The 21,695-nt window shown below is 36.7% G+C and overlaps 1 protein-coding gene and 1 non-coding gene across 3 annotated transcripts in view; one reads left to right on the top strand and one right to left on the bottom strand.

Annotated features, from left to right (window-relative positions):
* The window catches only part of CADPS2 (calcium dependent secretion activator 2), a 375,602-nt gene that overhangs the window by 73,973 nt on the left and 279,934 nt on the right, over positions 1-21,695 (top strand). For both annotated transcript variants that reach the window (XM_023528883.1, XM_023528884.1), the window contains exons 3-4: positions 13,838-13,918; positions 21,190-21,426. In XM_023528883.1, the coding sequence (XP_023384651.1) occupies positions 13,838-13,918; positions 21,190-21,426 (318 nt within the window). The remainder of the gene's footprint in view (positions 1-13,837; positions 13,919-21,189; positions 21,427-21,695) is intronic.
* LOC111738031 lies at positions 12,569-12,687 on the bottom strand. The gene has a single exon (XR_002779657.1). It is a non-coding gene; the product is annotated as a 5S ribosomal RNA (ribosomal RNA).

The following is a 21,695-nucleotide window of genomic DNA, read 5'->3' as shown; positions in this document are numbered from 1 at the left end:
GTAAACGTAATATATATTTCATTCATTCAAAAATGTTTATTGAATACCTTCTGAAATATCAGTTACTGGGCTAAGCCATGAAAATGCAAAAATGACAAGATTTGTTTTTTTTCCCTCAAGGTATTTGCATGTGGTCAGGAGACAAATACGTAAACAAAATGTAACAGTCTAGTTAATTAGTATGTTAGGGGTGTGTATGTGCCATAGTGCGAAGGGTGTGTATGTGCCATACTGCTTGGATGGCAGTATCTTAATTTGGTATAAAATAGTTTGCATGAATTTCTTTCGTGCTCTACCCTGGCTACACATCAGAATGACCAGCGGAGCTTTAGAAACCACTGGATGCCTGGGCCCCACCTCAGACTAAGAAATGATTCGTGGAGGTGGGTCCAATGTCTGTTTTTTAAAAAACCTCTTACATTATGCTGATGCAGGTGCCCAGGGAGCTTGAGGACCTCTGGCCTGACAGTTCACCCAAGGACTTAATGCTATGGTCACATCCAGCGGGTGTGGGGAGGCTGGGAAACAGTCCAGCCGTGTGCCAAGAAGAGGTGATTGGCAGTGTGGAAAACCCGATTCTCTGTTGGCATTTTAACGAAAGTTTAAATGAAGGGTCTAAGGAGACAGAAATTCCTGAATTTTTGAAGATGAATAGAAATTTAAAAGAGAGGAGGAAAGTAACGTTTACAAAGGCACAAGGAGAGTGGAAAGGCTTAGATTATGTTAGGAAGGTATGTCGTGAGTATTGCTGGAGTAGGCTGAAAGTTAGAAAATTATTTGAATATTAATGGCCTTTTATGTTAGCTGGAAGAGCTTGGAGTTTATCTCATCCTGGGAAACATAGTCGAGCTATAAGCACAGAGGTGATGGGAACAAATTTGGGTTCTGGAAATATCCTTCTCTATGGTCTTAAAAATTGATTGCATATGGTCTGTATCCTGCCTTGCCCCACCTGTGGGCCTGGCCTAGCATAACTGAAACAGAAGTGGACCAGGACCTGCATGTAATCTTTCCCATAATCTCTAGGCTCCACTCCTTGCACTGCTGTGTTCCTGTTTTTATCTCTGTTGCCTATAAAGTTTCTAGTCTACTGGATTTCGCCTAGGAATCTGTTTTCACATCTTCTTGAGTCCACGCCTGTTTTGTGCTTCAGAATTCCACTCTGCTCCTACACTTGGGACCTTTTGACTTAAGTTACAGTACTGGACCACCTGCTTGAAAAGGGACAAGATATAAGTCCAGGGCTTCAAGGAAAAACTGAGAATCAGCTTGGGTCTGTAGCTTAAGACATACCATTTTCTAGAACTATAAGTAAAACCCACATATTGCTCTCCTCTCTCTTATAGAAAAAATTGTATGCTTTGATGGCTCTCTTTCCAATTACAATGTCACTGATGCAGCATTTTTATTAATCGTGGTTTGATAGGGCATCTCTGATTAGAGTGTTTTTTAAGCATAGTACCTACTCTGGTCAGGCACTTTCGTAGGTTCTCAGTGTATAGTGTTTCTTCTTATGGAGAACATTTGGAAAAGGTTTACGGGAAAAGTTGAGTTCTGTCTTGTACAATGAAATATTAGATGTCTATGTGGAAATGACAGGTGGTGGTTGGATAACATGTCTGAAATTCCAGTGAGAAGTCGAAGTCAGAGATACAGATTTGGGAATCATTTAGATAAAGTTAGTATTTTAAGTCATGGGACATTATGAGATCATTTCAGGGTAGTATGGAGATCAAGAATAAAAGGACTCAGGATAGGGCCAAGGATTTAGAGACTGTACAAAGGGAAAAGAGACAGTATGATAGGAGGAAAACCAGAGAGTGTGGTGTCAGGGAGGTCAGGAGGAGGCATTTCAAGGAGAAGAGCATTTATCTGTGCCACATGCTGCTCAGAGGTCAGGAAGAGAGGATGAAGTGACCCCTGAATTTGTCAAGGTGGAAGACACTGTGGAATGGTTGGGAGCAAACCCGATTGGAATGGGTTAAGAGAAGAACCAAGAAGATAAGAAAATAGAGTTAAAAAGAAAATTTTTAGGGAATTTATCCTGTAACAAAGAACATTATTTAAATTCCTTCTATGTAGTACACTGAATAATTTTATTAAAAATTTATTGGGCGCTTAGTATGTACCAGTCTCACAGCATCGGCCTTTGTTCTTTTTAAAAAAATATATATATTTTTTCAATTAAGGTTGACATACAATATTATATTAGTTTCAGGTGTACAACATACTGATTAGACATTTATATAACGTACGAAGTGATCACCCCAATAAGTCCAATACCATGCATAGTTGTTATATTGACTATATTCCCTACACTATACTTTACATCTCCATGATTATTTTGTAACTACCAGTTTTTACTTCTTAATCTCTTTCCCTTTTTCACCCATTTCCCAACTCCCGTCCCATCTGTTAACCTTCAAAATGTTCTCTATGACTTTGTTTGTTTTGTTTGTTTATTTTGTTTCTTATATTACACATATAAGTGAAATCATATGGTATTTGTCTTTATTTCACTTATTATAATACTCTGTAAGTCCATCTATGTTACTGCAGATGGCAAGATTTCATGTTTTTTGTTTTTTGTTTTTTTTTAATGACTGAATAGTACTGTATATATGTACCACTTCTTCTTTATCCAGTCATCTATTAATGGACACTTAGGTTGCTTCCATGTCTTGGTTATTGTAAATAACACTTCAATGAACATGTGGGTGCATACATCTTTTCAAGTTACTGTTTTCATTTCCTTCAAATAAATACCCAGAAGTGGGATTACTGGGTCGTTCTGTCGTTCTGTATCTCTTGTTATAGCCTTTGTTTTAAAGTCTGTTTTGTCTGGTATAAGTATAGCTACCTCAGCTTTTTTTTCCCCATTTCCATTTGCATGAAATATCTCTTTCCATCCCTTTACTTTCAGTCTGTGTGGGTCTTTTGATCTGAAGTGAGTCTCTTGTAAGCAGCATATTTAAGGATTTTGTTTTCTTATCCATTCAGCCACCCCCATGTGTTTTAATTAGATCATTGAATTCATTTACATTTAAAGTAATTATTGATAGATAGTTATTGCCATTTGGTTATTCATATATATATATTTTTTATTATGGTGACATTGGTTAATGAAATCCAGTAAGTTTCAGGTGTGTTTTCATTTTTTTTTTAAAGCTGTCTCTCTAAGATTTGTAATGTTGGTTTGGTAGTGATGAATTCCTTTAGCCTTCTCTTGTCTGGGAAGCTTTTTATCTGTCGTTCAATTCTAAATGACAGCTTTGCTAGGTAGAGTCATCTTGGTTGTAGATCCTTGCTTTTCATCACTTGAATATTTCCTGTTAATCCCTCTGGCTTACAAAGTTTCTCTTGAGAAATCAGCTGACAGTCTTATGGGGCTCCTTTATAAGTAACTGATTGCTTTTCTCTCTCTGCTTTTAAGATTCTCTCCTTGTCTTTAGCCTTTGGCATTTAAATTATGATGTGCTTTGGTGTGGGCCTTTTAGGGTTCATCTTGTTTGGGACTCTGTGCTTTATGTCTATTTTGTTCCCCAGGTTAGAGAAGTTTTCTGTCATTTCTTCAAATAGGTTTTCATTTCCTTGCTCTTCATCTTCTCTTTCTGGCACCCATATGATGCAAATGTTATGCTTGATGTTGTCCCAGAGGCCCCTTAAACTATCCTCATTTTTTTCTTTTTTCCTTTTTTTTTCTTTTTTGGATTCTTTTTCTTGTTGCTGTTCTGATTGAGTGTTTTATGCTACTTTGTCTTCCAAATCGCTGATTCGATCCTCTGCTTCATGTAATGTACTCTTGATTCCTGCTAATGTGTTCTTTATTTCAGTTATTGTATTCTTCATTTCTGGTTGGTTCTTTTTTATGTTTTCTATCTCCATTTTTATGTTTTCTGTCTTTTGAAGTTATCATTGAGATTCTTGAGCATCCATCCTTATAACCAGTGTTTTGAACTCCGCATCTGGTACATCGCTTATCTCCATTTTGTTTCGTTCTTTTTTTGGAGCTGTGTTCTGTTCTTTTATTTGGGACATGTTTCTTTGTCTCCCCATTTTGGCTGCCTCTCTGTTTATTTCTATGTATTAGGTAGATCTTCTACAACTCCCAGTCTTGGCCAGTTGGCCTTTGTAGTAGTTGTCCTGTGAAGCCCTGTGGCTCAGTTTCTCTGGTCACCTGAGCCAGGTGCTCCAGGTGTGTCTCTTGTGTGGGTTGTGCATGCCCTCCTGTTGTAGTTGAGCCTTGGTTGCAGTTGGCGCATTAGTGGGAGGAATTGATCTTTGGGCTGATTGGTTGTGAGGACTAGCCATGAGTACAGTGGAGGAGCTGTTGTGCAGGGGCTGACCTTATGGAGCAGGATTCACTCTAGTGGGCTCCGATGACTGCTGAGTCTGCCCTTCGGGTGTTTTGTTTGTGGAGGTGGTTGGATAAATGCTTTGGTGTATTCTGAAGCTGGTCACCAGGTGTGTTGGTTCTCGGGCCTCTTGGGAGTGGCTCTGGGGCTGCCTGTGCCCTGCCTGGGGCTACTTGGTATGAGCTACAAAGTGATCTGCAGATGATTGCCACTTGGGCTTGGTGGTGGCTTGGAGAGACTAAGCTATGAACTGAGGCTGGCTGCTGCTATCACCAGGCTTGTGGCTTCTTAGCAAGATATACATGCAGAGGCCAGATGCTGCTTTTGGGGTTCATGACCCTTTGAGACAAGCCTTTGTATGGAAAAGCCACTGGAAGCTGCTTGGGTGGGCTCTTAAATTGGGTGAAGTGGGGTCTCAGGGAATCACGAGGGCAGGGCAAATGGTGTTAACGAGGTTGATGAAGACTCAGATATGGCCCCTGCCTTAATGTGCAGGCTGCGTGGTGGGAGTGCTCAATAAAGGAAAACTGGCTTCCACCAGCACTTCTTTCTGGGAGAAAGCTACCCTTCTACCCCTCGCCCTTGTAAAGCCAGACATTCCAGTTCCCCCTTGTATATCCCTGGTGCTTTTTTAGCTGCTGCCCCAGTGCTAGAACTCAGAGTGAGTCCAACAGTGAATAATTTTGTGCATGGGCCTTTTAAAGATGAATGTTTGGTACTTCCAGTGTCTTCTGTGTCACTCAGCCACAATCTTCTTTGGTTTTCACAGCTAGAAGTTATAGGGACTTCTCTCTGTGGCATTAGAACCCTAGGCTGGGGAGCCTGGAGTGAGGTTCAGAATCCTTGCTTCTCTGGGAGGACTATTGCAGCCATGACAACTCTCCCGATTTTTAACTGCCACACATGAGTGTGGGACCAGGCTGTTCTGTGTCTTTGCCCCTCCTACCAGTCTCTGTGTGGCCTCTGTTGTATATCCTTTATTATAGGACATCTGTTCAGCTAAACTTCAAGCAGTTCTCAGTGATGATTGTTCTGTAGTTTACATGTAATTTTGATGTACCATCCTTTGTTCTTAATTGTTTATTATTGTGGGACTTTCAGAAATGTATGGCCCACAAAACCTAACGCCTATGTCTTCTGGTAGATGGTGAGAAGAACTTCTCTTTTTTATAAAATGCTTCGGAAAAAAACATTTAGAAAAGATCAAGGAAAACAGATTGACATATACTAACAGAAGGGTACCTAGTGATATTTAATCCTTTTAGCTGATTATCAAGGTCATAGTATCCTAAGTCTTCTTTGCTTTAGACTAGAAAAAAATACTTCCTTTTGCTCTGATCACTTTAGATAGAGCAGGGCCAACTGATCTTTATCTTACTGAGATTTTACTTGTGTAACAGACAGTGATTGATTCTAGCTATTTGTTACAAAGTGGTAGAAAGGCCTCTATTATCAGATATTTAAAATTATGTCACTTCTAATTTGCAAAATGTTTTCATGATTCTGATATGAAGGGTTCCAGATGAATAAGGCTTATATCTCATTCTGTGAATCATCATCAGAGGTTTGTGTACTCACTTTGTACATGATATGGTACCAAGAATAATAGTGTTCGGAAAATTCGGATAGGTTTGCTACCATGTTTTCTTTGAGAAATTAGTGCTTTTCGGATTGTCGCATTGAGTTAGATTCACTGAGAAATATTGCAGTGTTAAAAAAAAATCACTGTGCTTAATTTGAGTATCACTGCCTTTCACCCTTTTCCAATAGATCAGCTCATCTTTCCTCTCTGTATCACTATAGCCCATGGAAAACTGATGGGTCTGAAACTCCTCAAACTCCATAGGTTCAAAATACCAATTTCTTATTTCAATCTGGTTCTCTTTCTATTTATGTATGTTCAGCCTTTCAACTTATAATTATGAGCCTTTCCTTTTCTATTGCTTTCCCAGTGCAAGCAGTTACCTGGTACTGCTACTTCATAATATCGCATTATCTGTCCTCTTGTCATATTTCCCTGGCCATTACCATAGCTCAAGACTCCAGTATCTCTCATATAAAGCATGGCAGTAACCTCTTACCTATTTCTCCCTTCTAACTCTACATATTTTTGTTGCCAGATTAATATTATTGAAGCACCATCTTGTTCTCATCATGACCCAACTTTGAATAAAAACAAAGAAAAAAAGGCTCCTATCTTTGTCAACAGAATGAAGTTTACATACCCCTTGGCCAAGCTTTCAACAGCTATGGTGTTCACAAGCTGGCCCCACCCACCTATCATATTCCTTGGGATATAACAACTCTTTACACACCCCATGTTCCAGGTAAACTGAATCGCTACTTGTTCCTTATCCACACCCTGTATGTATTTTCTTGGATTTTAATTTTATCTCACATTATTTACTTCTCTTGGAACACCTCTTCTCCATCCTTCAAGACTCAAGAGAAATTCTACCTCCTCCACAAAGATTTCCCAGTCATTTTTCTTAAAACTTGAGGGAGGGGGAAAATATGAGGAGTTTACAGTTCCCTGTCATACCCAAAGCTTGTCATATTCTACTTCGTATTATAGATATTTATATATGTCTTTCATTGCATTTTAACAACTTAGCATAGGATAAACATTTAATCTGTGTGCCATTAATGTATAGTAATATTTAAAGTGTTTCTTCTTGTGGGCACTCATAGATAGTGAATGACTGAAAGAATGAAAGTCGAGTATGAGGCACTGTGAAGGAGTGTGAGGTGGTTAAGTTGAACCCAGGAGGCCAAGTGCAGGATTCAAACCCTGGCTCTGCCACTTCTTGACTGTGTGACTCTGACCCTGAGAGATTGCTTAAACCAATCTGTGTTTCAAACTTTTTGTCACTAAAATGAGAAGACTTCTTCCATAGGGTTGCTCTGAGGTCTAAATTCAATTATGTTTATAGAAGATTGCCATTTGCAACAATTTGGATGGATCTCGAGTGTGTCATGCTAAGTGAAGTAGGTCAGACAGAAAGGACAAGAACCATATGATTTCACTCATATGTGGGATATAAAACAAAACAACAAATGAACAAACAAATAAAATCATAGATACAGACAACAGAATGGTGGTTACCAGAGGGGAAGAGGGTGGGGGGAGGATGAAAAGGATAAAAGAGATCAAATAAATGGTGACAGAAGATTAGACTTTGGGTGGTGAGCACACAGTGGAGTATACAGATGTATTTAGAGTCGTACATCTGGTATTTATATAATGATATTAACCAGTATTACCACAATAAATTTAATAATTAAAAACTAAGAATCATCACTGTATAATGGACTGATGAAGCTAGAGTTCTAATCTGCTCTGCTGAAGTTCTCTAATATCACTGATTTTGTCTGTTATTTAGTGCTAAACTCTTCATTTCAGCATTATTTCATTATTAATATGAATGTATATTCAACTGTTTTGTTGAGGTGAGTATAATTAGTAAATACTTGCTTGAAAACATTAGCTCATTACTTTTATCCAGAAGATAAAATGTTAATACTATATGAAATACTAAAGATAATTTCATGATGTGTGAAATTTTGCCAAGTTATATCTACCATTTTAGAGAATATGCATGTTCTCCAGGCTGTTGAAGTCCCAAAGTTTTTATATTTGAGGTTAAATTTCTTATATTCTTGCTCTTGAACATTTTGATGTATTATTTAATATAGTTTAGTTCAGTTCACATACGGTAATTTTATATCTAATTAACTCATTCATCTTTTCCCTGCTTCTAAGTATTCAAAAAAAAAGAGTGGTTTGGGAAATGCATTTTTAAGAATCTATGAGAATCCATGACAGAACTATTTCTGAGTTAGGGTTTTTTATACATAATTTAGAAGGTAGATATAAGGGAGTTCTTTACAAACCTACCCTCCAGCAGACAGAATGCTACCTGATTCATACTTAAGATCATACAGGCAATGTGTTACTCTTGAGAGTAGGGGAATAAATTTCCTTATGTTATTTTTGTTGTGCAAAATTACAGAATGAGTTTTAGTTGCCTTGTAGTTGTTGGCTAATTCTCAGTGATCAAGGAAATGAAAGGAAGGGTTTTTTGTATTTGTTTTTGAGGGAGATTGCCTCAGAGAAGATGGGTCAATGTGGAGGGAATGTTAGGGTCCAAGAACCCTTTGAACACAGGAATTATTTTTTGCATTAAAATTGAGACAATGTGAATCCCACCTTTAGAGATGGATATGTTTTATTCCTATCATCAGAGTAGGGTACACTAATGGGGAAAATACATTGCAGTTTGAGGTAGAGGTCATATGTATCTGAAAAGTTCAACAATAAAGAGACAGCTGTGAAAGCAATTTCAGATAGTACCTGCTTTGTTTCTAAATGATTGTTTAGGTGGGCTTCTCAGAAGATTTGGAGATTGATCTGGACAATGAAGATAGGTAAGAAGTACATCTCAGGCAGGAGAAACATAAACAAAATATATGATGGGGAAATTAACATGTTTGGTAAACAACAACAAAAAACTAATCTGTGTAGGCAGTGGAACTATCCAAGAGGTTAGATTGGTATAAAATATGGGAGGACCTGAGTACTGGGTTTAAGGGGTTTGGATACCATCTCTCATTCATATTCATTTATTTTCATTCATTTATTCCTCCTCTGCTTTCTTTCCCCTTATCTCCCTTTCTCCCTCTGAGATTTTAGCCTGATCAGGGTAGTCAGAATCATATGTAGAAATGGAGCCAGGTTGAAGAGTAGTCGGAAGAGAAGGTCAGGTCAGTTCAGTTTTTGTTTGAGGTCATTCAAGTTATGCCTGAAAGGAAATACTTTGCCTTCAATTGGAGATTTTTCAATAACATTGTACTGAAAAATGACTGCAGACACTCTGGCATCTAGAACAGCCAAGGACTAACCATGTGTGCTTGTTGGGCTGAGGGAGTGAGGCGGGGCCAGCACAGAAAACAGAACAGGAATGATGAGAGTCAGTAGGGTAGAGTTATGCTTTATCTTTATGATAAATAATTTGTGATTCAAATGATGGAGAATTAACAGGTATATTGATAAAGTAATTTGCTAATACTGAAAGCTTTTAATCAGTGTTTTGAGACCATGTTGGAAAATCCATGCATAATTGGCATTGTCAAATAAATCAAACGGTAGGCCCCTGGAAAATTATAAAGTGTTGGTGGAGTGTTCTTTTGAAATCTGTGTTAGGTTTGCGTTGGTTATTTTTCATGATGAGTTATCTATAAATCACCAGATTTATACATAATATAAATATAATGGACCAGCATATGAATTAATTTTAGGGAAAACACTAAATCTACAAAATCATGAAAATCTTAGTCTACTTATTTTTCTCAGACTAAAGGATAAAGATGGATCTTACAATAAAATAACAGAATATAATATGTCTAAAAAGAGTTATGCCGTAATTGGAATAAGGTCTCAAAGAAAAAAACAAATTGATTTTTTTTCAGTGGGAGATAGAAGGGCTGATTAGAGTTAGTATGTACAAAGGTGTCATTATGAAAAAACACAACTATTAATCTCCCTTTTTACTGATTGACAATATTAATATAAAGGCAGTTACCCTGGTCCTAGAAAATAGATTAATCTGAGAGGGCAATGATGCTTAACAGTGCTGTCAAATGCGCTTTTTAAAAGATCTTTTTTCTTTAAGATTTGAGCAGATTTAATGAGTTTAAGTATTTGATGTTTGTAGTTTTTCAAGCACTAGAAGAAAGATATCACAAGTTATAAAACGGAGCTTTTGGGTCAAGCTCGGTAAAGTTGTTTTTATGCTGTTTAAAACTTTCTTAACTGTAGGATAGGATTTCATTCTCCCCAGGACTTCTGCAAAGAGCGGTTTGTGGATCTCTGAGAGCTTCTCTTTTCTCGGAGCCTTTTCTGTGGAACACAAGAGAGATGGGGCGAGGAGAGCCTAGGGTTTGAGGTTTGCAAGTCAAGGCTAATAATAGACTGCTGCATCAGGTCAACATGTTCTCAGACTCCATTTTTAATATTTCCGTCTTCACAAATCCATCCTGATACTGTCAACTAGGAAAAACATTTCTTCCATCACTGAATTCCCACCATACTTGACCAGTGGCTTTCTCGTGGCAATTTTATGCTGTTTTACATACAATTTTTATTGTTTTCTATATAAAGTGTGGGCCAGAAAGCCACAACTTTTGTAGCTACTTGAGAGCCTGAAATAGTGCTTGCTGTAGAGGAAGTGCAGAAAAAAGCAAATAGAGTTAATAAAGCAATCATGGGCCATTCAAGTCAACATCGTTAAGAGCCTGTCTTAGTGTTACTTTACAAAGAATTTAACAAATCTCTGTAAGGATAAAATTAATGATGTGTAGGTCTGAGGTGGCTATTTTCCATGGCTTATGTTTGGAAGCCATACAGCTTCTTTTAAAACAAATGAATGCAGACTTCTATACAGAAGATTCTCCTACAGTCATGGTTCTTTACCTCTTTTGAGTTAACTGCCCCTTTGAGAACCTTGGATAAACTATGAAATGTAAACAGTTCCCCAAGGTGGAAAATACATATCTCTATGAAATTTTGCCCACAACTTGAACAGGTTCACAGACTCCTGAAGGTATAGGTTAAGAACATCCTAGCCTAGAGAATTCTGAATGTGGAAACAATAATTCCTGTATGAACAGGAGGAAAATATATTTTAGGCACTAAATATTTGTCAAGACAGTGAAAGATTTAGATAATTAAGTGGTAAAATACTCTGGGTAATAGATACTAGAGGTATTGCAGAGAATAAAGACTCATTTGGGCATCTGTGATGGTCAGGGTTGAATGACCCTCTCTAAAAGACTAGGAAAATATTCTGTGCCAGGTAAGGACATCTGTGAGGTAAGTAATCTATCTTCACATAAAATGTTAAAATCAGGAATTTAAAGTAAAATGTTGTTAAGACAAAGTTGTTCAAATGGAGTGAGGCCCCTACCACATATTCCAGAGTCCATATATCCTCTTTTTTTTTTTTTTTTTTATCTCATAGTCAAAATCAGACACTAGACAGGTGTGTCAGCTACATTTTAAAGTCTAATGCCTCACATGTATAAACTAATATTCAGGCTTTTTTCTTCCTTTTTTTCTATGTTTTTATTGACGGTTCAGAATCAGTTCCTCTAGAGGGTTCAGAAAAGAAAAAGAATTATTTTAACCATAACAGTATGTGCAACTGTACCGACAAAATGAGATGTACTTGAAGTTGCTAGGGAAATACTCCACCACAGTAAAGAATAGAAAGAGTCCTGTCCACGGACTCAAGCAGCTGAATTCCGGTCTCCCTCCACTATGTGATTCTAGGTTCTACTCTACATGACTCTAGATTGGATTAGATGTGTGCTGAGAAAAAGGTCAAAGATGACAGCTAGGTTTTGAGCTTGAGCAACTGGGTAAATAGGCGTTTCATTATGTGACATAGTGTTACAGTAGTCCCTCCTTACCTGGCAGGAAGTATGTGCCAAGACCTCCAGGGGATGTATGAAACCACAGATAGCACTGAACCCTATGCATATATACTGTTTTTTTTTTTGTATACATACATACCTAGGATAAAGTTTATAAGTGTATTCGTCTTTGAGATGACCTAGAAACTCCTTTACAATATGGTTTAAGGAAATCTTGCCTATTTTTAAACTCGTTTTAAAATGAATTTGATTTTTTAAATCAACTTGGAAACATATTTTAGAAAGGTAATCCCAGATCTTTCTTTTAATTAAACAAACATTTCCTGTTTCTCCTGGAGACAGAGTGATCTTTTCTTTCCAAAGCTCAGATCTGATCATGTCATTCAACGACTTAACCCTTTTAATGAATTCCCATTGCTGTAGGAACCAGCTCCATCCTCCCTAATGTGGCCATGAAGAGTAGGTTATAAAGTGGCCTGTCACTCTTCCCAGGCCCATCACCCAAGCCAGTCTTCCCCCAACAGCCAAGTATTCCATTTCTCAAACCACTATGTCTAGTCTCAACTCCAGACTCTTGGTGCGCTCTTACTGGAAAAAACTTCCCCCTTTCTTTACTCTCCATATGCATTCCGACACCACCATCCTGTTGACCTGATTTGCTCCTACTCATTTCTCTCTCTCTCTCGTTTGTTTGTTTGTTTGGCGAGGCAACTCTCGGTAAACCTCACAGATTGCAAGGACCTTCTTAGCTTACAATCCCTTATTTTTTTATTTTTTTACACCTACAGCACCTGGTCTTCCTAGGTGGTCTCCCATCCAAGTACTAACCAGGCCCGACCTTGCTTAGCTTCCGAGATCAGATGGGATCGGGCTTGTTCAGGGTGGCATGGTCATAGACATCATCTTTTTCTTTTCAAGGCTATTTTTAAAAGATAACATGGTCAATTTGTTAGTTCTTCAGCAGTCAGACAAATGAATCTGTACTCTCCTGGGTGTTTGCATTGTACTCAGTACTAATTCAATTTTTAGATGGATATTTTAGTAAGGCATGAATGTATTGTGGGGTGCAGGCTTCTTCATCATGGGAATGGGAGAGGGGGCGGAATGAGTTCAGAGAAGTGTCTGCCTGATTCACACCTGTAGTCACCTCCCCTCCCCCAAGTGCATCCTATATTGTGCAGGACTCAGAACCTCTTCAGTTTAACAGTTTTGAAAATGAATTAATAATGGAAGACTGAATGAATAAGAGGGGAGAAGGAATCATGAGGAAAAGTTAAAGGAAGTTATAGAAAAATTAAGAATTATTTCAGTGGAGAAGTGAAAGTAATTTTCCATGTAAATGGAAACTATCTTCAAAAATGATGATAGCGTGCTTTTCTTGCTTTCAATCAAATTTTGAGCACAAAATTCTAATGTGCCAGTCTAAAAGAATGGAAGGATCTCTTGAATGTGAGTCTATCGGTACTAGAATGAGGCATATATGAAGATTTAAATGGTAGAAAATTAATCAAATAGTACTTCAATAGTTGGACACTACTACAAATTTATTATAAAAATGAAGGGGATATTTTTTAAAAGAACAAAGTGAAATATTCCTCAGTATTTCACCATCCGGAAATGCATTCTGGGAATTGTAGAGAACAAAACAACAGATTTATCTATCTGGAACTATTTAGGGCTGACCTTCATGAAGACAGAAAGAGGACTGAAGAAACTTAATGATAATTTATTGTAACCTCCAGGAAATGAGGATTTCTTGGTTTACAGTTGTTGCTCACAGTTTGGACTATTTATTATAATTAGACTTTTTGTAAACTGAGCTATTAACCTTAGAGATTTTTTAACTTTTTTTTGTGAACAAAACCACCAGAATAAGTGCCCAAGAAATTTCGTTGGACTGCCAACCTAATTAAACAATCTTCTCTGTTCTCAAAAGGTAGCTGAGAAAATTTATTTTAAAAAGTTTGAGTCATTTAGTCTTTGCTTTAATCTGTAGGTCAGCGCAATTAAGTAATCATATGTGTGTAATTTCTGTTTTATTTTTGAAGTTGGATAATGCAGATGAGCAAGCAGCCCAGATCAGACGGGAACTCGATGGTCGTTTACAGTTGGCAGAGAAAATGGCAAAGGTAAAATATTAACTTTGGCATACTGTACAGCATTTCTTTCTTTATCTAGATTTCTGTGAACTGAGTCTTGTATAGTTAAAGCCAGCATGATTTTACACTTTTGTCCTCTACGTGCATATCCCTTAAGCCCAAGTATCTGAATGTACATTAACTAAATGGAACATATTCTCTATTTTACATATCCATCCTTATATGTGAAATGTTTAAACTCAGTGAAAACTTTTATAGGTTATTATTAAAGCAATGCCTAAATTTCTCAAACTGATAGATAACACAACAATTTTAATATTACACTAAGCATAATATAATCAGGGAGAAAAATCTCCCTGTGAAATTATATATTCCATAGTATCTAGCACAGCACTCGGCACATAGTGGTATCACCTAATTGAGTGATTGAATAGATGAAAAATACAATTTGAAGTTTTTAGTACATAATCTGGTGGATAGTGTGTTTAATACAACATTGTATTGTGCTTTGTGCAATCACTGTATTTCTATGAACAGAAATAGATTTTCAACAAAAGCCATGACTTTTTTTTTAATACTTAAGGCATTTTAGAGAGAATGGAACTTCATTATCTAAATTATTCTTTAGCAAATGGATACATTAATTTACTTCAGTGGCACAAAAATTTTAGTCTCTCCCAATAGACTTGAGGTTAAAATGCTATTGATTATTCTGAGAAAAAGATTTTTTTCCCTTTCCCTTCTACGAAGCAAAGGCTTTGAATATTCGATGGATAGATTTTCCCCCTCTCCCTCTGTCTGTCTCTCTGCAGAATCCTCTCTACTTAGGGATTTTTCTTCATTTAAAAAAAGTTAGTTATAACATGTATACTGTAAAGTACACAAATTTTAAGCTTACAGCTTGATGAATGTATGTATATACACCCTGTATAATCCTCCTAAATCAAGATATTGAACTTTTCCAGCCCTTTAGAAGATACATCTCATAACGATTTTAACAATTCGGTTTTTTGTTCTTTTGCAGAGAAAATATGTATTTATGAATATATGTTTTAAGAATGCTGATATTATATTTACCTCAATATCTATTAAGTAGAGAAACAGTTAAGAAATTGGTGGTAAATAGGAAAATAGAAAAAATTGAGAGAGATTGGTAATAGAGATGGCAGTAAGTTGTGAGAACCAAGCCAGAGACATATGAAGAATCTCTCTAGCCCCCAATATAAAGTCATAGGATGATATAAATTGGGGGCTAGAGTGATAGTCACACAAAGGGCAGTGGTTGGAAGGATAGCGTGCCTTGTTACTGTCCTCTGGATTTCTAGAGAGGCACTACATCATTCCAGACATTCGAACAGAGGCCAGAACTCAAGCAGCTTGAGACTGTTGGAAGCTTTAGAAGGAAAAGTGCTTTCCTTGAAACCCTAACCTGAATTGGCACCTGGATGGAAGAGCATTTGCTTTTCTTAAAAAACCGGAGGCTTAGTGAGAATCTGGAGAAATGTGCCAGACAGTGTGGGTCAGGACTCTGGACCTATGATCAGCATTCATTAAGTTACCTACTTTTCTGTAGATCATACATGAGACTGTGCACGTTGTCATAAATTGGATTTACTTCTCCAGGTACATGGCTGAATATGTGATGCTTTAGAATAAAGTTTAGATAATTTCCTAGAGGGTTTTTGGGGACAGGAGGGAGAGCCTTGTTTGTGTTCTCAAGTTCATGTTTGCAAAGGAGAATGTATGCTAATTACCTCTGGACTGAGTCAGAGGAGAGGGGTCACTGATATACATACAGAGACTTCTCTTTGAAGGGGAGTCTGGTTTCATCAGAAATGTAGCCAAGTAGAAAGTGTGGTAAAAGAATTGAAGCTGATGAGATAGGAAGGAAAAAAAATACCAAAAATAAGATGCCTTTTGGTGAATGTACTATCGATGTAGCAGATAGAGCATGTTTAATTGCTTTCTATTGTAGTCTCACCAAATTTAAGCCATCTTTGTAAAGTATTTACGAGACTAATTATAATTTACTGACCTCGTTGCATTGTATCTTTACACTAATCTTGTTAACCCAGAAGGGCAGATGATGTAGTGAATTTATTTTATAGATGAGGAGATCAAGTTACCTACTTAGGCTTAGGCAAGATGATTGAGTTCATCAAGATTACATAACAAGTAAGTGGTGGAGACAGGCCCCAAATCCTGGTTTTTGACCCTAGAGCCTGGCCCATCTTTCTTACACCCTGTTGTTGTCTCTTCAGTCTAATAAATCCAGAAGTATGTATTAATAGTTAATAGTTGGCGGTCATTAACACTGCCTACCATACTTCACAACACAATATAATCATAAAGCCACAAGGCAGAAATCTCTTTTTCAAGGGTAAGAAATATTGACTTTAATATTTCAGCCAAGGCATAATTAGGAAGTAGTAGAAAGCATTGTGGACTGGGCCGGAAAGACCTGTGGTCAAATCCATGACCGCTGTTTCCCAGATATATAACAGAAGGCAAGTTATTTAACCTTTCGGAGTCTGAATTTTGGAGCCAGAATATTTAGCCAGGCACTGTTTTAAGCACTTGGGATTCATCCAGAGAAATGTTGTCTTGGGATAAAATCAAACAAAAATATTCCTGCCATGCCCTAGTGGAGCTTGAATTCTATTTGGGAGAGCCCCACAATAAGCAGTAAACGTGCCATATAACTGAATTGTGGAAGTCGATCACTTGCTATTTAGAAAATGCAGCAGAGAAAATGGAACCAGAAGGGAGGGAGTCAGGGCGAGTGGAAGGTGACAGTTTTCAGTCAGGGTAGGTCAGGTCTTGGTGGTGCTATATTTCCAGTTCCTTAGTCCAAAACACTTGAATCATCTTTAACTCCTTTTTTCCTCCTCTCATACTTCATGCCTAATTTGTCAGGAAATCAATTGGCATCTATCTTCAAATTATTTCCGGAAGCCAACAGTTGTCACCATTTTCCACCGACCACTCTGGTGCAGTTACCATTTAATCTCCCCCCGGACAGTTGTTCTGTCCTTTTGACTTGTCCCCCAGATTCCGCCCCTGCCACCTCAGCCCCGCAGCCGGTGATTCTCTGCACAAAACCTTGTGACAGTCACCCATCTCCCAGAGAGTGAAATAGTTCCGACAGTGGCCTGCTGCTCCTCTGACATTGCCCTTCATTAAGCTCTCACCTTCGCTCAATCCACGCAAACCATGTCCACAGCCTCCTTGGTCTGCCTGCCACAGGGTCTTTGCTCTGGTTACCTTGCGCTGCCTGCAGTGGTTTTCCCCTGACATTCACATGCTTACTCTCTATTAATCACAGTTCTCCAGAGAAACAGAACGAATATAGATATATGATCTCCTATTGGTTTTGTTTCTCTGGATATATCATATAGGTGTATAATAGATATACAGATACAATGCATTATCATATAGATGTATAATAGATATACAGATGCAATGCATTTTATCTATATATACAGACAGTACATACATGTATACACAGATATACCGTGTTTACATATATTTGTATAAATATATTTATATATATGTATGTATATATGTGGGGAGAGAGAGAGAGAGAGAGAGAGAGAGAAAGAGAAAGAAAAAGAAAAAGAAATATCAATTGACTGACTGACTAATTTGATTTATAGAAATTGGGTCATGTGGTTGTGGAGGTTGGCAAGTCCAAAATCTGTAGGACAAGGTGGTGGGTTTGAAATTCAGGTAGGAGTTGATGATGTAGTCTGAATCCAAAATCTGCAAGGCAGGCCAGCAGGCAAGAAACTCAGGTAAGGTTTCTATCTTATAGTCTTGCGGCGAGATTGCTGCTTCTTAAGGGAACTGTCTTTGCTCTTAAGGCATTCAACTGCTTGGATGAGGCCCACCCACATCTTGAAAGACAGTCGATTTACTTAGAGTTTACTAATTGTTAATGCTAATCATATCTTACAAAAAATCTTTACAGTAACATCTATACTGGTGTTGGACCAAATAGTTGGGCACCAAAGCCTAGACAAGTTGATATATAAAATTAATCATCATACTCCCTCATCTACTATATGCACAGAGGTCATCTCATTGAGGCCTTCCCTGGCCATTTTATTTAAATTTGCAACCCCTGTCCACTTCATGTTCCCACCTGGACTTTTTTTTCCCATAGCATGTATCACTTTCTACCATTTAAAATAATTTCCTTATTTATGATATCTGTCTCCATACAGTACAACATAGGCTCCATGACATAGGATTTTTGATCATTATCTTTGTGATTACATCCTAAGGGCCTAAAGAAGAACACATAGCACACACATAGTGAATGGCTTTTGAATGACTGAACCTTTATGGACTGGCTTGGTGAAGCCAGATAATTCAGAACTCCCTCCTTTTTTCTCCCACTTAAGGGCATATTAGAATCGAAAGGGAGAGTGCATACCAATATTGTAATGATAACCATGAATCTGTTTCATATTAAAAAGATTTTAAACTTTAGTATTTTAATTGTGTTTAGGATCAGCTTTACAACCAGTAGTTCACTTGATGCCATGATCCTAAGTTTAGAAACTAAAATTAATATAGGAATAGGAAAGAGAACAGAGGCCAGCACCCAGGGGTGGGAACACTGGGCTTCATCCAGTGGAAGGTTAAGAGCACTTAAGTAAAAGTGACTAAATTTGAATAATGGAATTTTTTTATGAAGCAAATATTATTGTTTTCATGTTTTTAAAGAGTTAGGGCTGCTAATGAGCTATATGCTATACAGAGAACTAAATTAGAACATTTAAAATGTGGTTTATAGGAATGACTCACAGTTAAACTAGAAATAGTTAAACTATTTCTGATTCTGTTCTAATTTTAAATATCAAATTTAAATGTATACTTGTCTGATGTACAGTTGGTTCTGTTTCTAAGAAAGAGGCAACGTAAGCAGGCTAAATGAAGTAGATGAAATAATATGGGTAAACTTCAAAGCTTTAAAACAGAGTTGCAATTCTTTTTTCAGAGAAAAAAAATTCTAGTCTATTTCCTGAAAATTTAAAAAATGCTGATAAAATAGTCAAGTTTGATGATTCCTGCCAGTCTCTTCATTGACAAATGATAGCAAATGAAGTGCTTTTAATTAAAGCTAAATAAGAATACATTTTTTATGTACTGATGCTAAATTTTCCATAAAATAACACCTTGAATATTTGAAAAAAATTGGCACATTCAAACTTTCAAACATGTGGTATATTTGCCTTTTGCTTTGCTAAAATATAGTTTTCAAAAAGGCACAATTATGACTCTCAAACAAATATAAAGATACGATAAAGATTTTATTCAATGTGTAATTAATGAGCAAAATTTGATGTTGAAACTAATCCAAAGAGCATTTGAAAAATGGGTGTTTTTAGGGAAAGTTAAAATAAGATTCATGGATTAGATATAAAAGTGATTAATTTCCAACAAAGATTTAAACTGTAACCATTGGATTATTTTACCAGACACACATTATTTGCATATTTCCAGAGAAAATTCTACAAGGTAACATGTAACTTCACTGTCTGGGACATTTAATCAATAGTAAACAGTAAGTTGTACTAATTACATTTCCTCAGATAATTCTTGGATGACCTTTGACCCATATAACCTGTCCTCTCAGCTTTTTGTCTTATTTCTGAGTTCGAGATGTTTTTTATGACAACTTTTAAAGTTAGTCCACGAATCTAAAACTCTATTTTCTTCAGTTATTTTGCTTTGTTTTTCTTGTACATGTGTTGAGAAACCTTTACAAAATATTATTTTTTTCCCAAAGAAACCAAGTGATTCTATAACTGTGTTTTTCCTGCAGATGCAAACTTAATATTTTGGAATGTTCTTCAAACTGTAGAGGAATGTTAAAAGGATACTTAACACTCTTTCTTGGGAAAATTAATTATGAATGTAGATGTTTAATCACTGTGATAATAAATACACACCTTTAATATTGATGATATGTAAATTATTTCAAGTGAAATATGTGAAGATTATATGTGAGGAAAGCAAAACAGGTGGCCTGAGACTCTGGGACCAATTTGTGAAGTGGTGCCAGATGTTCTGTCTATCCCATGAACCAACTGGTGCAAAGCAGACAGAGACTAGGCGCAGGTCGATGAGAGCAGGTAGATACCGTCCAGTCACACTAGAGATCTGGATCTTAGGTTGTCAGTGACAGCAGAGGAAACAATAGTGAACGCATTGATTTCCTAGGGCATTAGGTGATCATTTGAAAGAGGGCTGCTTTAGGCTTCTCATTCCCAGCTAGTTTTGTACAGTAGTCATTACATCATATTATGCTCGATATTGTAAAGCTATATACCCTCTACTTTTACGAGAAAAGAGCTTAGTGCCAGGTTGTCAAAGATTAAAGAAAGCTAAGAGTGCAAGGAAACCTCATTTGCTGTTTGCGAGAATATACATTAATTATGCATTGAATGTTTATAATCTCTAAGGACAGTTTGGCAATATCTCTCAGTATCTATCTAAATATCAATATTTGGAATGTGCTTTTAATTAAGCGAAAGAAATCTAATTGCAGAGATAAAGGGATTGAATGGCAATGCTCAGATAATTCAGAAACAAAATAGAATCTTTAAAATTGATATTGTTACTCTTTTTTTACTTAGAGCTTTTATCATAAATTGGCTTTTTGCTTTAAATTTAATTTTTTCTAAATCTTTACCAAAAAAACCCTGAATTTATGGTCATAAGGGATCTTGATATGTTTGTGTAACATAAAAATTAACTAATTTTAGAAATATGACCATATTGCTATTTAATTTTGTGAGTTTTTAAATTTGAATGCTTATTTATAAAAAGCATACCCTCTGAGAAACACATATCTGTGGTAAGAGTGTCAAAATGTTTGTTTCGTAACAAAGCAGAGTAATTGAAAATTGTTCCTGCAGTTACTGCAGGCACTTCAAAGCTAACAGTGGCTAATGAAGACTCATCTATACACTAAAACTTCTAAAATGTGTGTGTTCAGAGTTTGTTTTTACCTTAAGCAAATCTCTTCTCAAAAATCACGTTAATGTGAAAATGTATGTAATGTATTATTCATTTTGTATTATAGTGATTCTCAGTAAGGTATTTACGGTACCTTTGGATATAATCAAAATTGCCAAAGCTTAGGCTTTTAAAGCCTAGAGACTGGAGTATCCAGTAGATGCATTACAATGAGTGTCACAATTTCTAAAAGTCAAATAGATAAATAATGCTTTATGATAACCTGGAAATATGACTTGCCTAACATTGTTATTTTAAAAATTATTTTCAAGGAAAGAAAATTCCCCAAATTTATAGCAAAAGAAATGGAGAGTATGTATATAGAAGAGTTGCGGTCTTCAGTGAATTTGCTAATGGCCAATTTGGAAAGCCTTCCAGTTTCGAAAGGTGGTCCAGAATTTAAACTACAGAAATTAAAACGTTCACAGAATTCTGCATTTTTGGACATAGGAGATGAGAACGAGATTCAGCTGTCAAAATCTGACGTCTTGCTGTCATTCACCTTAGAGGTAAGTGGCTTTGTCTCATACTTGTCTCTGACAGCGGAAATAAGGCGGTAGATAATTTTTGCTCACCTTCACGGTAGCCTTTAGAATTTAAAACAGTTTAGTCATTTTGAAAAAGTTAAATTATTCTTCATTTGCTAGACAGTCTGGTTGTGAATGCAAATTAATGCAAACTGTCATTTGAACATAACAGTATTAGGATTAAATAATAAAAGTTTTGAGGCAAGTCTTCTCTGTGTCATCTTAGGGCAGTATAAGTTTTTGTTAAGATA

This window comes from Pteropus vampyrus, unplaced genomic scaffold (assembly GCF_000151845.1).
Source record: "Pteropus vampyrus isolate Shadow unplaced genomic scaffold, Pvam_2.0 Scaffold33, whole genome shotgun sequence".
NCBI lineage: Eukaryota > Metazoa > Chordata > Mammalia > Chiroptera > Pteropodidae > Pteropus > Pteropus vampyrus.
This window is presented reverse-complemented; position numbering and strand designations above follow the sequence as displayed.